The sequence below is a fragment of the Lathyrus oleraceus genome, chromosome 5 (genome assembly GCF_024323335.1).
Source record: "Lathyrus oleraceus cultivar Zhongwan6 chromosome 5, CAAS_Psat_ZW6_1.0, whole genome shotgun sequence".
Taxonomy (NCBI): Eukaryota; Viridiplantae; Streptophyta; class Magnoliopsida; order Fabales; family Fabaceae; genus Lathyrus; species Lathyrus oleraceus.
The window spans coordinates 542,180,272-542,195,082 of NC_066583.1; the positions used below are offsets into that span (position 1 = coordinate 542,180,272).

The 14,811-nt window shown below is 33.8% G+C and overlaps 4 protein-coding genes across 6 annotated transcripts; 2 read left to right on the forward strand and 2 right to left on the reverse strand.

The window, feature by feature from the left end:
* Positions 1-1,504: 1,504 nt before the first annotated feature.
* On the forward strand, positions 1,505-2,785 carry LOC127086242 (ATP-dependent 6-phosphofructokinase 7; the record flags this gene model as incomplete). The annotated part of the gene is made up of 4 exons (XM_051026955.1): positions 1,505-1,693; positions 1,789-1,837; positions 1,918-2,072; positions 2,376-2,785. Coding segments are annotated over 4 exons (516 nt in total), but the record flags the coding sequence as incomplete, so codon positions are not given.
* On the reverse strand, positions 2,634-8,646 carry LOC127086239 (uncharacterized). 3 transcript variants are annotated; one of them, XM_051026950.1, is made up of 14 exons: positions 8,553-8,646; positions 8,404-8,462; positions 8,227-8,304; positions 7,912-7,992; positions 7,595-7,702; positions 6,980-7,042; positions 6,564-6,644; positions 5,981-6,046; positions 5,396-5,551; positions 4,725-4,814; positions 4,490-4,522; positions 3,858-3,940; positions 3,604-3,676; positions 2,634-2,908 (listed from the first exon to the last, which is right to left on the reverse strand). In XM_051026950.1, exons 3-14 carry the CDS (start codon positions 8,302-8,304, stop codon positions 2,741-2,743), a joined length of 1,080 nt encoding a protein of 359 aa, XP_050882907.1. In that variant the 5' UTR covers positions 8,404-8,462; positions 8,553-8,646; the 3' UTR covers positions 2,634-2,740. The 3 variants fall into 3 exon arrangements, with proteins under 3 accessions (XP_050882907.1, XP_050882908.1, XP_050882909.1); XM_051026951.1 differs by having other exon boundaries at positions 8,535-8,627; XM_051026952.1 differs by lacking the exons at positions 8,227-8,304; positions 8,404-8,462; positions 8,553-8,646 and having other exon boundaries at positions 7,595-7,812.
* Positions 8,647-8,702: 56 nt separating this feature from the next.
* On the forward strand, positions 8,703-10,758 carry LOC127086241 (diphthamide biosynthesis protein 3). Its single transcript, XM_051026953.1, has 2 exons — positions 8,703-9,256; positions 10,447-10,758. The coding sequence occupies exon 1, from the start codon at positions 8,992-8,994 to the stop codon at positions 9,247-9,249; it is 258 nt and encodes an 85-aa protein (XP_050882910.1). The 5' UTR covers positions 8,703-8,991; the 3' UTR covers positions 9,250-9,256; positions 10,447-10,758.
* A 364-nt stretch (positions 10,759-11,122) lies between these two features.
* On the reverse strand, positions 11,123-14,293 carry LOC127086243 (ATP-dependent 6-phosphofructokinase 3). The gene is made up of 11 exons (XM_051026956.1): positions 14,139-14,293; positions 13,957-14,003; positions 13,718-13,757; positions 13,547-13,609; positions 13,331-13,468; positions 13,029-13,241; positions 12,812-12,880; positions 12,591-12,720; positions 12,198-12,466; positions 12,054-12,102; positions 11,123-11,973 (listed from the first exon to the last, which is right to left on the reverse strand). The coding sequence occupies exons 1-11, from the start codon at positions 14,220-14,222 to the stop codon at positions 11,720-11,722; spliced, it is 1,356 nt and encodes a 451-aa protein (XP_050882913.1). The 5' UTR covers positions 14,223-14,293; the 3' UTR covers positions 11,123-11,719.
* Between the last annotated feature and the right edge of the window lie 518 nt (positions 14,294-14,811).

The following is a 14,811-nucleotide window of genomic DNA, read 5'->3' on the forward strand; positions in this document are numbered from 1 at the left end:
AGGAAGGGAAGTCAGGTGTTGGTCTAAGACGTTGATACAAGAAGAGTTTATTTGTTGAGTGAAGGCAATTCGGGGGCGAATTTCAATTTAAGGGGGGAATGTAATATCCCATATTCCCTTAAATGCTTAATTAGTTGTCAGTTGAGACCAATTGAGTTCCTATGTACTCTATCTATTATCAATTGTAACAATTTGAGCTCATATGCGTTCTAAGTGTTATCAGTTAGGACCAATAGAGTAACTAGTGAACTCTGAAGAGATTAATTATTAATAAAAGAGACAAATCAATATTAATAAATACAAGAGAGGATATTTTTTATAACATTAATAATTGGTCAATTGGTGTTGGAAGATAAAATATCAATTGGGATATTTCTATTACTACTTGATATTATATATATTATATATGTATTTTGTGTGGTGGGTATTAAAAAGAAGAAAAAAAGGATAAGAAGAAGTAGAAAGAGTAGGTAGGAGAGATAGAGATATCAGAAAGAAGAGAAAGAAAAGGGAAGAGCAGAGAAAGAGGAAGAAGATGAAGGAAACCACCACCACCATCATCATGTCATCTTCATCATCAGCATCACCACTTTCTACTCAACATGTTGTTGTTGTTTGTGATCTTTTATGTTGCCATGTGAATGGATGTGATGTTGTGATGGATTAATGTGTTGTTTCTGTTGTGAAGAAGTGAAAATTTTGAGGAACCAATCGATTGAACTTTCTGTTTTGTAGAAGTTGGAATTTTTCACAAAATTATTTGATGAATTAAAATATGTTACCAATAGGGATTGAACCCAAGACCTCCTTCATGTGGTACAAGGCTTGCCACTAGCCTAATGATTATGTTATTAAATATTTATGCAATAGATAAATGTTAACCTATATTCTTGATTAAGTCAGATTGTTAAATTATTTGAGAGTTGTAACTCCATTTTGTATGCAGAAGTACCCGCATATATTTGCAGATATCCATGAATAATATTTTTTTAAAAAATATATATTTTTAGCTTATTTTAAAGATACAAAAATTTATTATCACATAACATCCGTACAATTCGCTCTTAATTTAATTATAAAATTTCATCACATTAATTTTCTTCTTTTTCACCAAAACAAAATAAGATACAAACATTATATTCATATATTTTATTTTTAACTAAGCAAATAATAGATGTTATGATTGTAAGTTATGATGGAGGAGCGGAAAAACGAGGAGTAGGATGGGAGGCATTGGTTCCATAGAGAAAGAATGACATTGATTGGTTCGACATTGAAATTGTTGAAGTGAGGTATGAGTATTGAAAAACTTAAATATGAAATAGCTAATAAAATTTATATGCAATGTGAAAGGTTTTCTTCAAAGTTTAAAAAAAAAAAAAAGAAAGAAAGAAGTATAATAAAACTCCCTTTTTTTAGAAGATGAAAAGACGGGGTACAATGAACTAATGATAGAAAATTATTTTGAAAATTATACATGAAAAAATAGGTAGAGATTAAATAAGTAGATTACCTTGTTCTCTTGAAAGATGAATGGGCAAAAAACCTAAGCCCAGATACTGTTATAGTAATAGCGGAAGGTGCAGGTCAGGAGCTAATTCTTCCTAGTGACAAATCTAATAAGAATAGGCCAGATGCTGCTTCAGATGACTTGTTTCATGATGTTGGTCTTTGGTTATCTCTGAAAATTAAGGTAAGGAATCTCAAAGTTTTCCCTTACTGTTATTATGGTCAGTGTGTTTTCCTTTAGTTAATATTAAATTACACTAAAATGTGTGTCTACTGTAGGATCACTTTGCAAGAAGTAAAAAAATGGCTATAAATTTGAAGTACATTGGTGAGTTCTTTATTTGGAACTGTATTTGTATTATTAATAAATCAAAGAACAAAATGCAGTGAGTAAAAATTGTGTTGCAGATCCTACTTACATGATTCGTGCTATTCCAAGTAATGCGTCTGATAATGTGTTTTGCACCTTACTTGCTCAAAGTGCCGTTCATGGCGCAATGGCTGGATACACAGGCTTCACAGTTGGCCCAGTTAATGGCCGAAACTGTTACATTCCATTTCATGTAAGTTACTGTGACTCTTTGATATCACATCCGCATAGTTTTAGTAATCACAGTGAAACACATGCAATCAAACAGCTAAGCTTAAGCTTCAAATTGTAGCTTTTCACATGCCACCACATTGTGTCTGTTAAGACTACCAGTGAGTTTGACGAAATAGCAGATACTCCCTTTACTTCGACCGAACAAACAACATATTTGACACCTTTTTTCTGCACTATGCTTTGTTTTTGCTTTGTATAGGACATTGTATCAGTGTTATATCATTAGTTTACCATAAGTGAAAATGTTATTTTGTATGTGCAGCTTATAAATGAGGGGCAGAAGAGGGTTATGATAACAGACAGGATGTGGGCAAGGTTACTGTCCTCCACCCATCAGCCCAGTTTTGTGAATCCTCTACATATCACAGAAGAAGCAAAAGCATAATGAACAGAACACATCAGAAGTAGAAGAAAGTGTGTTAAGTCACAGTTATAAATTATAATAATGCCTTTAAAATTGGCGAGTTACTTCAGCAAATTTAATGCTTGTAACAACAAATTACATAATTGACACAAGACAAACAAAACTATAGTATATCTATATTTACAAACTTCTGAAAGTGTCAAATTGTACATCTTACAAAACAAAGAGATCTGCACAATTTTAGCAGCTTGTTTTAATTGTATTTATCTACTGAATACTACATTAATAAACTCCTTCAGATTCTTGCATCCTACTATTTTAATATTTTCCAGACCTTCAGTTCCTAAAGCTTTTACTGCTTGCTTTGGTACTACACAGGTTTTGTAACCCAACTTTGCCAATGCGTGTACTCTTTTGTCGATTCTAGGAACCTGCATCATTAAAGAATCAAACAACCAGGTTAATGCTCGATACAATAAATAAATAAACAAAAGTGTTACAATTTGGCTTGAAACAAAGAATGATTCTAAAAGCACGGCAACTAAACAACCATATCTATAGAAATATAAAGCATCCAAGACGGTGTCTTGGAATTTTCTCTAGGTTGCACAGTTTCAACAAGCTCAGTCAGCCTAATACTAAAAGGAATAAATTCCTATTTAATAAGATGAGAGTGCTTTACGGATAAAATACTAGCACATAGTGAAGAACTGTAAGGGCAATGCTCTCAGCCAAAGAAACCCCCTTGGCCATGAGAGTTATAAACTGAAAATTGAAAGGAACAAAAAAAAAACACGAAACTCGCTACATCTAAAATTCCTCAGTTTAAACAGATCCTACGTATACTTCACAGTAGTTATTTCCTCTTAATTAGTTTTTCGCATGCCAAAGTAGATTTGTACAGCATTTTCGGAACCAGGTTTTGCCTTTAGCAGTAATTGGGTCCACAGTTATATCACAATCTCTGATGCAAAGTGAGGATGAATCAGTAAAATGCTTGACTTGTCGTATCACACTATCACATCATTAAACCTTGTAATATAAATATCAGGCATACAGCTATAAATTGAGGACATGAAACTTGTCTTTAAGTAGGAACATCTAACATCAGAAAGAACAAGCTCACCGTGCGAAGCTCTCCACTAAGACCAATTTCACCAATGAAAGCAATGCCCTTTGGAATAGGGTACTCCAAGAAACTGGAACCAAGAAAACACACAACTAAATGAAACAAAGATATAGAATGTTATATTGGAAAAAAAGGCGCACATGCAACAGTCCTAGTTAACTTATTTTCCAGACAAGGAGTTTAAAAGATGAACAATAACCCCCTCAATTCACATAATATATTAGCCATTTCAAACAAATTAGAATACCAACCTGCTGCAAATTGCAGCTTCTATTGCAAGATCTCCAGCAGTCTCAGTCAATGTCAATCCACTAACAACATTAAAATGCACAGACTATTGTACACAGAAAACATAAGGAGATAGAATATAAGAACAAGAATACAAATATCAAACGAATATATATTTAAGAATTAAAGAGACATGAAAATGGCAGATAACTACTTTGGAAGACAAAAAGTTTGGAGAATATCTTTTTTTTTAATTGAATGTTGAATTGAATGTTGCTGGTGCAGACTTTGTATTATTGTGTGTTATAGTGCAAACATGTGAATATATTCGAGTGAAACATGTGAAACCACTCTGAAAAAATACATCGAGAGGAACAATGAACTTGTAAGGATATCATAGAATTTGAGTTGAGCCTAACTCCAGACATTTACAAAACTAGTTTGTAAAATGAGGGCTGCCCAAGTTTTATAAACACTACATATGTCATATCTCTAGGTATTGTGGGACTAAATTCACACCTTCACACCCAACACAATGAAGGTATTGGAGGCCGCAATGAAGGTAATCCAAATGCCGTAATTAGGCGGCTAGGAGCACAATGAAGGCAGAATTTCCAACAGAATAAATCAAATTTATTAATTAATTTACACTTACTGGGATATGAAGACCTGCTTGCTTTATAAGAACCTGCAGAATAAGAAACAGGGTAATAATCAATGCACAGCAGAACAAGTTCCAATGCAGCAGCTTATACTTTAAAGAAGAAAATCAGCATCCAGCTCAAGTATTCGTTAAGTTAATTTTCTCATTAAGATAAACGAAAAAATATTAACCATAGAGTACAACTGTCCAAGCAATAAAAGATTAATAATTAACAACAATAACTTACACATTTGATCATGTTAGCTCTATTTATGTCAACTCCATTAACTACTTTTGAAGTTGATCCTCCCACCGGGGATCGAGAAAGGCATAGTGCCTGCAAAGGACCTCAGAGAAGAAACAGTATTATATGCAGAAATAGTTACATAATCACAAATTCGCAATAAGGATTCTTCAAAGGCCTCACCACCATATACAGAAGCCAAGCTCTAGTACAGATCAGTTCTGACACTGACTCATGAGAAAATTGTCCAATAAAGAACAAAACCCCTAGAGAACTTGACCTCTTATTGCTTTTTATACAACTACACATCAACACCGTAAATCGCAAAGATGCTTGAGATGATAAAAACTTAAACTTTCTTAATAGATGATTTTAAAATAATAGAACAAAAAAAGAATGATCAATTCTAAAGATTTTGCCTATTAACTATTTAAAATAAGACAGTTTTATTATAACATAAATAATAGGCCCCTTAATGCTATTAAACTCCCGCCAGGAAAGCTTCAAGGAAGAGTCAAAGCCATTGTGGGTCTAGTATAAGTAGCCTTGCATTGAGTTTGCAAGAGGCTGAATCCATGACCCGCACCCTTGACACTGTCACATGACAACAACTCAAACCATTGTGCCAAAAATCATCACCATTGTTTTTTATACAATGATAATTCAAAAATTACCTGAACTTCAATTATGAAAGTTCTTGAACCATCCATTATTACGGTAAAAGCTAACCCAACTAAAACATCTGAATCAGGGTCTTGTTCAGTGAGAAACATTTCAGTGGCATTGGAAACAGCCTGAAATCCTGATTCTGACATCTCAAAAACTCCAAGCTGTTCACAAAAATCAAAGACAAGACAGATCAAACATCAAATTTCTCATATAATCCTGATTAAAGAAAAGAAATCGAAGCCCAGATACTGTTAACAAATTGTCATAATAACACAAAGAGTAATTGTTTTTGTAGTTTCTTTTTTCTCTTTTTGAGAGAGGCCGGAAAAGTTTAACATGTAAAATCCTTTAAAATAAATGTTATTTCAAATTGAAGTTGATATATCCACATTCTCAAAATTATTAAGCATCACACAAAATACTAATATACATATACTATAAGAAAAGAGCAACAAGTTCTTGCTATTACACGCTGTACACGATATCGAGAGTATTACGGAAAGACAATTTTTCACAAATCTTGATACAAATAGAGTAGTAATTATCAGTAACTGTTCCTTAATTGAATGGAAACTAGTCCTGGCATATACCTCATCAGTGGATCCAAACCGGTTTTTCACAGCGCGGAGCATTCGATATGAAGTGAACCTCTCACCCTATGATTAATTATAAGCAATTAGAAAGGAGAAAATTGTAATGACATCTAATAATCAAGCTATAAGTAACATACACATAAAATACAATGTCTTATAAACAAAGCTGTCAGATTTTAGTTTAAATGCAATATCATAAAAACAAATATCAATTAGTTTAAAAAAATCATTGAGGAGGTTCCACTACATGTCACCACCTTTCAACTCATTATGATTGTGACTTTTTTGTTATGTCTTCTAATATTATTTCATCACTGTTTGAGGAAGTTGACATCTAAATTGCAAAGACAGAATTTAAAAAGGCATTGTTAAAAAAGATTACAATAGTTTTCTTTAAACATCACCATGGATATTTCTCCCATATTATAATGCGATATAGCAAAAATTTGTTGTAACTCATCTAAACTGAAACTGAGTGGCCCTTATCAAATTTTCATGATAAAACTATAATAATAGCCTCATAGGCACAAATCATCTGTACTGACTACTCAAAGAAAGATGAATGGAACAAGGTACCAACTTCCAAGTACAAGACAACATCAACAATATGCTCCAGAACACGAGGCCCGGCTATCTCTCCAGATTTTGTTACATGCCCAATCTGAAACATGAAAAAAAAGAGAAAAAAAATTAAAAGATTATCAAGAATGCTAACAAACATTAAAGCCATATTGAGATACATTCCCACGGAAAAATTATAAATGAAGTACAGGCAAGCAACACCAATCAATGACCTGGCTCTTTTAGACTCAGATAAACATTTCAATTTCTACCATACTAGCACATTTGAATTGATTTTGTGGAGTGAGGGGATTAAATCTTTGGTGGGTCAAGATGGAAATGTCCATTATTGTCTTTAAAAAAAGTTGATATGATGCAAAACAAGACACTATGTAAATAGATACAATCATAAGATTGATAGAGGCTATTGCTCACCAAAAGTACTGGGATGTTAGTCGTTTTAGCAAATCGCATCAAAGCTGAAGTACATTCTTTCACCTGTCACGCACCTATACAAAGTCATGTACCAATAACCAGCATTTGACTTCAATGAGAAACTAAAAGGTATATTGGTGCATTTTGATGCTTTTGATTGAGGTGCAGATTAAAACAAACAGATGCTAATAGAGAAAGTAAGCCATCCATCTAGGCAACTAAATAAACCAATTAATCAATTACATAGTTTAAGCAACAAAAAATTACTATATCATCAGTCCGTCCCATTGTTGTCAATTGCAGATAGCGGGAAATAGCGAATTGTTAAAATTCCGCTATGCAATAGTGCTATAGCGGCTTTTTGACAATATTTTGTACTAAATAGTGTATTACGGGACAATAGGGGGGTTGTCCAAACTGCAACACTGTAGCGATATAGAAGTCAGTATGGTAAGGAAAGTTAGAAATTAATTAAAAGAAATCCCTCAAAACCATATCATATGACATATCATGTTAAAACAATCCCATTGGATGTCCATAGCCCCATTACAGCAAAAAAAAATACAAGATAAATTCAAAAGTCTTGAGAGTAATTGAATATGGTAGATTCAGAACCTGCATAATCCCTCCAGCACTTCCTACTATTCCTTTCAAATAAACAGTTTGTATTGAATCAACAACCAGAGCTCGAATGGGGAGAGACTGAGCTATCCTTAATATGTCCTGACACCATGTAAAATGGGCAATAAAAAACAATTATTGAGACTTCTTTACATCATGCTCCATGCTGGTCAATTACAGAACAGCATTATATGGGAGCAAGTTCCTTTATACTGCAAGATAATAACTTTATGATAAAAATGAGTTTAAATGAGTAAAAAAGCAAGAAAAAATGCCACAGCAAACCAAATTAACAGAATCCTAGAAAATACCTCAATATCAGTACTTGAATACAAATAAATATCAGATTTAATCCCTAGGCGATTTGCTCTGTGACCAATTTGCTGAAGGCTCTGCAAATGATGAAACAGAAATAATCACTAAGTCAGAGTGCCATAGTCTTAAAAGAATCACATGAAATAAATGACTATCTCTATTCACAATGCAAAATACAAGATTTAGAAAGATAAGATAAATAGACAAAGAAGTAAAGGACAACAGTCAAGGTTGTCAAACTCAAGAGTCCACATTTAAAACTTTAAATTTTTAATAGGAATGTAATGACATGAGACTTATTAAAAGCAAACCTCTTCACCATAGACATATACAACTGGACAGGCCTCGCCGCCACTGCCATTGCATCCTTCTGCTATCAATGCTGCCATCTTCCAATTCAACATCGCAGATAAACCAAGCATTAAAGACAGTTCAAAAGTCCATTTAAAGAAGATTGATCCTCAGATTTTTGAAAAAATAATGCATACCTGCAACAACAGTGTACTCTTCCCAACACCAGGATCTCCACTAACTAAATTCAAAGAACCTTCAAAACCACGGTAGTAAATTAATTACCCATGAAAAACAAATTCATTATGTGCCAAAACATCAAATAAACCTGAAATAAGGAAGATACTTGGAATAAGGAAGATATCACAACTTCTTGAACAAGCAGCAAGCAAGTGTTACCCCACTAAATAGGATCGGTATTTTGTCATATGTCATATATATATATATATATATATATATATATCTATACCCACCACCACAAGGATAACTTTATAATTTAAATATTAACAAGAAGAAAAATATATATTTTTTAACTTAAATTAAATTAGTATAAAATAATTGGAAGTTCTCTTATAAAAAAAACTCCGGTGAAAAATAGGAGGACACCCTTTATAAACCTAAACCTATCATAGATTTAGTAACACGAGTTTGCAAAATTTGAGTTGTTATTATTCCTTCTTTTTCTTTAACCTAGCAAAGCTTCCGGCAGCTTCCGGCGGCAACTGTAATTCAAGCTCGCCGTTTCTTGGTATTGTTCCTTCCTCACCGTCCATCAGAAGAAAGCTATGTCGTACGATGATGTAGAAATCGAAGACATGGAGTGGAACGAGGAGTTGCAGTCATACACGTATCCTTGTCCATGTGGGGATCTGTTCCAGATCACAAAGGAAGATCTCAAGCTTGGCGAGGAGATTGCTGGCTGCCCTAGTTGCTCCCTCTACATCACTGTTATCTACAACATGGAAGATTTTCTTGGCGATTCTGATCAAAATAGAACAAACAAGGGTCTTCAGCCCTCCAAACAAGCTGTCACCGTTGCTTGAATTTCAGGTTTTTCACAACTTCTTATGAATATAATCAATCATTACGACTTTGTACTTTTAATCTATGTAACTTTTGTTTAGTTCGTTTTACAATTTGGGTTGATTACATGATTTGTTTTATTGCAACTGTGTGTACTTTTTTGATTTATTTTACCTGTCTATTGGATTATACAAACACAATTTGGGAGAATTGCCCAGATGTGTAGATAATTATGGAGAGAATGAAAAACATTAATTGCTATTCAATTTTTGGGTATCCGAATATGCTCAACAGTTTGAGTTTAGTATAAGTAAAAGTTGAACCTCTGAACTTTGTAAATTAAGTGGAATCGTTGCTTGAAGCTGATATTTAACTTTTTAGGACGGCTCTATGGTTGAAATTCAAGTACTCTCTAGTCAGTTACTATGTTTTAGCATTTTTTACACTTCATCAATCAAAGCTGAGTGTGCCTATATAATTTGTAAGTGAAAGGCAAGAGTAAAATGGTTCATAAGTACGAAGTACGGTCTACTTAACAGTCATTGTCAAGTGTTCCGGTATCAACAGTGCCGTCTTTTAAAGTAATGCAATGAGCCAATGATCAAAGCCCGGCCTTGGAGGAGGCAGCCCTTTAGGTTACCCAAAGATATAAAAAAATTGGATAACTAATTCATCAATAGTTTCAGGTATTCAGAAACTGATATGGATCAGCCGGAGGTGATTTGGTGAGCGGGTTCAAATAGAGAAAGTACAATTGAGCACTGTGTTGCACAACATGAGAGAGAGAGAGATTCATTATTAATAAGCTTGATAGATGAATAATAGTACTTAATGGAGTTTTAGCTCCTCTTAAAACAAACTTCTTGCCTTTACAAGTAAATTCCATCTGCAGCTTAGAGAAGTTAAAAAGGAAATTTAGAATCAGAAGACGAAGGCTTATACGGATTCCTAAACTGGGCAGCAGGCACATTGTCTATAGATCACCTTGTTGATTTTGATCACTTGGTGTGCAACACAATTTACTCTGATTTCCACATAGATTTGCAATTTTGCAATTTCTTGTCAGCAATTCCCTCCCATGCTGTTGTAAATCATAGTTCTACTCTGATTGTTTAATATTTATTATTGCTTGTGTGATGTGAAATGTTTACACGTTATATATAATTGTGAGTATCTTACTATATTTTCCCCTAATGAAAAAATGCACTATCTTGCAGATGTCCTGAAATGGTGGGAGCAATAGATTTTATCAAGACTTTGATATATCTTAGCAGTGAACATCTTTTTTTTGCAATAGGAATTGAATTTCTGGTATTCTGGCAGATCAAAGTAGAAATGGTTAATAGGAAAGAGTTTATGGTAAGTACAACAAAATTGTTAGTTAGTTAACTGTGGTCAAGAATTTTGCTATTGAACTCAATAGTTATTTGATATGATACTATGTTAAATTATGAAACAAATTGATCTGATAGACTTCATAATAGTTCATCTTTACAAATTTATAGAAGCTACTATGATATTTTTTCCCCCTTTTGGATAAGTTTTTACTGTTGCGGTTCTTTATTCCTTTAACTTATGGGTTATTGGAAGAACTCTTTCTATTCTTTAATGAAAGAGGGATGTCATTCCACATTACAAAGTTTTTTGATTATTTGATCCCGTCCATTCCATTGAGGGTCTCTCTAAATAAAACAAAATCCAAAAAGTATTAACTTTCATATGACAAAAATCATTGGTATATGCCAAGGCATAGATTAATAGATTAATGTTTTTTATGTATGCAATCTTGAGTTTTTATTAGAACTCTACTATCTCCTAGTGATTTGGATTGAAATCGATGGTTGGTCTTTTTTAGTTGTGAAGTGGTAGACGGAAAATATTAAAATAGTAGGATGCAAGAATCTGAAGGAGTTTATTAATGTAGTATTCAGTAGATAAATACAATTAAAACAAGCTGCTAAAATTGTGCAGATCTCTTTGTTTTGTAAGATGTACAATTTGACACTTTCAGAAGTTTGTAAATATAGATATACTATAGTTTTGTTTGTCTTGTGTCAATTATGTAATTTGTTGTTACAAGCATTAAATTAATTTTAAAGGCATTATTATAATTCATAACTATGACTTAACACACTTTCTTCTACTTCTGATGTGTTCTGTTCATTCTGCTTTTGCTTCTTCTGTGATATGTAGAGGATTCACAAAACTGGGCTGATGGGTGGAGGACAGTAACCTTGCCCACATCCTGTCTGTTATCACAACCCTCTTCTGCCCCTCATTTATAAGCTGCACATACAAAATAACATTTTCACTTATGATAAACTAATGATATAACACTGATAAAATGTCCTATACAAAGCAAAAACAAAGCATAGTGCAGAAAAAAGGTGTCAAATATGTTGTTTGTTCGGTCGAAGTAAAGGGAGTATCTGCTATTTCGTCAAACTCACTGGTAGTCTTAACAGACACAATGTGGTGGCATGTGAAAAGCTACAATTTGAAGCTTAAGCTTAGCTGTTCGATTGCATGTGTTTCACTGTGATTACTAAAACTATGCGGATGTGATATCAAAGAGTCACAATAACTTGCATGAAATGGAATGTAACAGTTTCGGCCATTAACTGGGCCAACTGTGAAGCCTGTGTATCCAGCCATTGCGCCATGAATGGCACTTTGAGCAAGTAAGGTGCAAAACACATTATCAGACGCATTACTTGGAATAGCACGAATCATGTAAGTAGGATCTGCAACACAATTTTTATTCACTGCATTTTGTTCTTTGATTTATTAATAATACAAATACAGTTCCAAATAAAGAACTCACCAATGTACTTCAAATTTATAGCCATTTTTTTACTTCTTGCAAAGTGATCCTACAGTAGACACACATTTTAGTGTAATTTAATAATAACTAAAGGAAAACACACTGACCATAATAACAGTAAGGGAAAACTTTGAGATTCCTTACCTTAATTTTCAGAGATAACCAAAGACTAACATCATGAAACAAGTCATCTGAAGCAGCATCTGGCCTATTCTTATTAGATTTGTCACTAGGAAGAATTAGCTCCTGACCTGCACCTTCCGCTATTACTATAACCATGTGTCCTTGTTCTCTCAGTCTTTTCTCAATGAACTCCAATACTCCACCTGGTCCCTCAAGGTAAAATGGTGATTCCGGAATCAAACAACAGTCCACATCCCGGCTTGCAAAAGTTGCATACATGGCTATAAATCCTGCATCAATATGCCACCATAACAACTAACCATGAGTGCTCAACAGTGTTTCAAAAACAAAGCTGAACAGTTCGGTACAACCAGTTGAACCGGAAATCAGACAATTTGTCAGAATGAAGCTTACCACTGCAATGCCCCATTAACTTCACAACACCAATACCATTCTCAGCACTCTCTGCTTCAACATGAGCAGAATTAATAGCTCTTTGTGCCTCTTCAACAGCAGTGTCAAAACCAATTGACTTGTCAATAACCTAATTCAGATACAGAACAACATTACTTTTTTCAATAAAACTACATAACAGGAGTATAGAACTTTTACATATACAGTAAAAGCATCCTTACAGGAATATCATTATCAATAGTTTTCGGAATTCCAACCACTGCAACTTTCAATCCTCGTCTTCTAATTTCCTGACAGAATTGTTTCGGTTAGAGATCGAACTCAGGTGTTTCTGATCGGTTCGACCATAATTAAAACTCGTTAACCACTTGAGTCTAACCAATCCGTTCTCATAATCGATCATAAAAAGCATTCAAACTACATCAATTAAATCACTACCTCAAAAATCATAGCTGCTTCGTTTTGAGTTCCGAATCCTCCGAGTATATAAACCTGATTAATGCCTCGATCCTGAATACTGTCGACAATCTTTGAGGTATCATGTCCTCCATACGATGTCTTCAAAATGGTTCCACCGCGTTTGTGGATATCGTTGACAATCTTTGGTGTTAAAGGAATTGTATTTCTCGAGTAAAAACCTCTATATCCACCCTACATTCAACCAAACCACTACAATCTAGATCATATTTTAATGAAACAAAATCAAGAAAATTGAGCAGTGTCATATAAATTATACATACCTCAATTCCCAAAACTTTGTGCACTCCATACATATGGTATAATCCACAAACTAATTCTCTAATCACTGTATTCAAACCAGGACAAAGACCACCACATGTAACAATACAAGCATACACTTCCTTTGAATCAAAATATACCTGCAAAACATTCACTTCATATTACATATGTGCAAGCCAATGTTTCACTTTCGATCAAACGAAAAAAGACAAACTAACCTTCTGAGCAGGTCCAGCGCGTCGAAAAAGTGTCCCTCTTGAACTATTTTTATGAACAACTATCTATAAAAAAAGGAAACAGTTTCGAATTATTAACTCGGAAACAATGAAAGAATAGTAGAATTATATTAGAGGATGAGAAACAGAACCGAATGTTGCAAAACGACTTACCTGTTGCGCAACGGTATCATCTTGATTCACATAATACTGTCTATGGAAACATGAATTAACCAGCTTAATCACTGAATAACAATTGACAGAATCAAACTTTCCTATTAAGCCCTTATTGAACAAGTGATTTTAGAGAGTTAAAAACAGCTTATGAGGAAATTGATTAAAAACAGCTTATGCACATGTGTTTCTATAAAATCATTACTGAAACACACACTCGAATGAAATTGATCACATACTTGACAACTGCATAAGAAGGATTATCTTGTAATGGGTCAGGATATGTCTGCATGATCAATCAAAAGCAGAAAAAAATCATGAAACACAATCATAAATTTATGCATCATTCTAACAACACTGAAATCAAACCAAACATGATTAGAATCAGCCATGAAAAAGAGAAAGAGTTAGTACAACATACAGGAAGATCAGGGATGTAATCAGACAAGTGAGGAACATCCTCAAGTAAAGAGTCAGAAACATAGGAAGTTGCAGAATCTAGCATGCTGTTCTTTTTCCGCAGGTTTCAAAAATTCACAACTTTTAAAAATTAATCTCAATAGGATTTGAACCTTAAACCTTTGTTATTCAAAGGGCATCCCAATCAACAGGCTGCATTGGTTGTTTGTGTTATGGGTTGCAAAATATATACTCTTTAGGGTGGAATATGATTGTTGATGAAGACAATGAAAGTTTATATATTATTTTCAATCAAAGTGGAGATTGTTGGGATTGGTTGAAAATATACACGTTGAAGAAATGCGTTGGAGGAGGAAGGAATGCATACGAGAACATGAGGAAAAAAATGAATCAACTAAATAGGAAGTCGAGAAGAACTATTTTGCAGAGCTGATAAAAAATCAACTAAAAATGAAGTCGAGAAGATCTATTTTTGCCCACCAAAAAAAGAGAAGGAAGAAGAACACACGAAAGGAAGCACAATGGAACAAAGTATGGAGGTAGAGAACAATGACACACTACTACGAAAAACACATATAATGACGGTTGTGAAACACATATAATGAAGGTTTCATGTCCGTTGTTAGGTAGCGTGTGATTGTATATATGTTGGTTTCCACAACAAACGAGTGACT

Excerpts from the sequence above, each read along its gene's own strand:
- LOC127086239 (XM_051026950.1), bottom strand. The coding sequence starts at position 8,304 with ATGGCAGCATTGATAGCAGAAGGATGCAATGGCAGTGGCGGCGAGGCC. Across the intron at positions 5,552-5,980 it reads GGTTTGGATCCACTGATGAG|CTTGGAGTTTTTGAGATGTC; the intron begins GTATATGCCAGG and ends TTTTGTGAACAG. Across the intron at positions 4,815-5,395 it reads CTTTCATAATTGAAGTTCAG|GCACTATGCCTTTCTCGATC; the intron begins GTAATTTTTGAA and ends GGTCCTTTGCAG.
- LOC127086241 (XM_051026953.1), top strand. The coding sequence starts at position 8,992 with ATGTCGTACGATGATGTAGAAATCGAAGACATGGAGTGGAACGAGGAG.
- LOC127086243 (XM_051026956.1), bottom strand. The coding sequence starts at position 14,222 with ATGCTAGATTCTGCAACTTCCTATGTTTCTGACTCTTTACTTGAGGAT. Across the intron at positions 12,881-13,028 it reads AAGCAGCTATGATTTTTGAG|GAAATTAGAAGACGAGGATT; the intron begins GTAGTGATTTAA and ends CAATTCTGTCAG. Across the intron at positions 12,721-12,811 it reads CTATTGATAATGATATTCCT|GTTATTGACAAGTCAATTGG; the intron begins GTAAGGATGCTT and ends TATCTGAATTAG.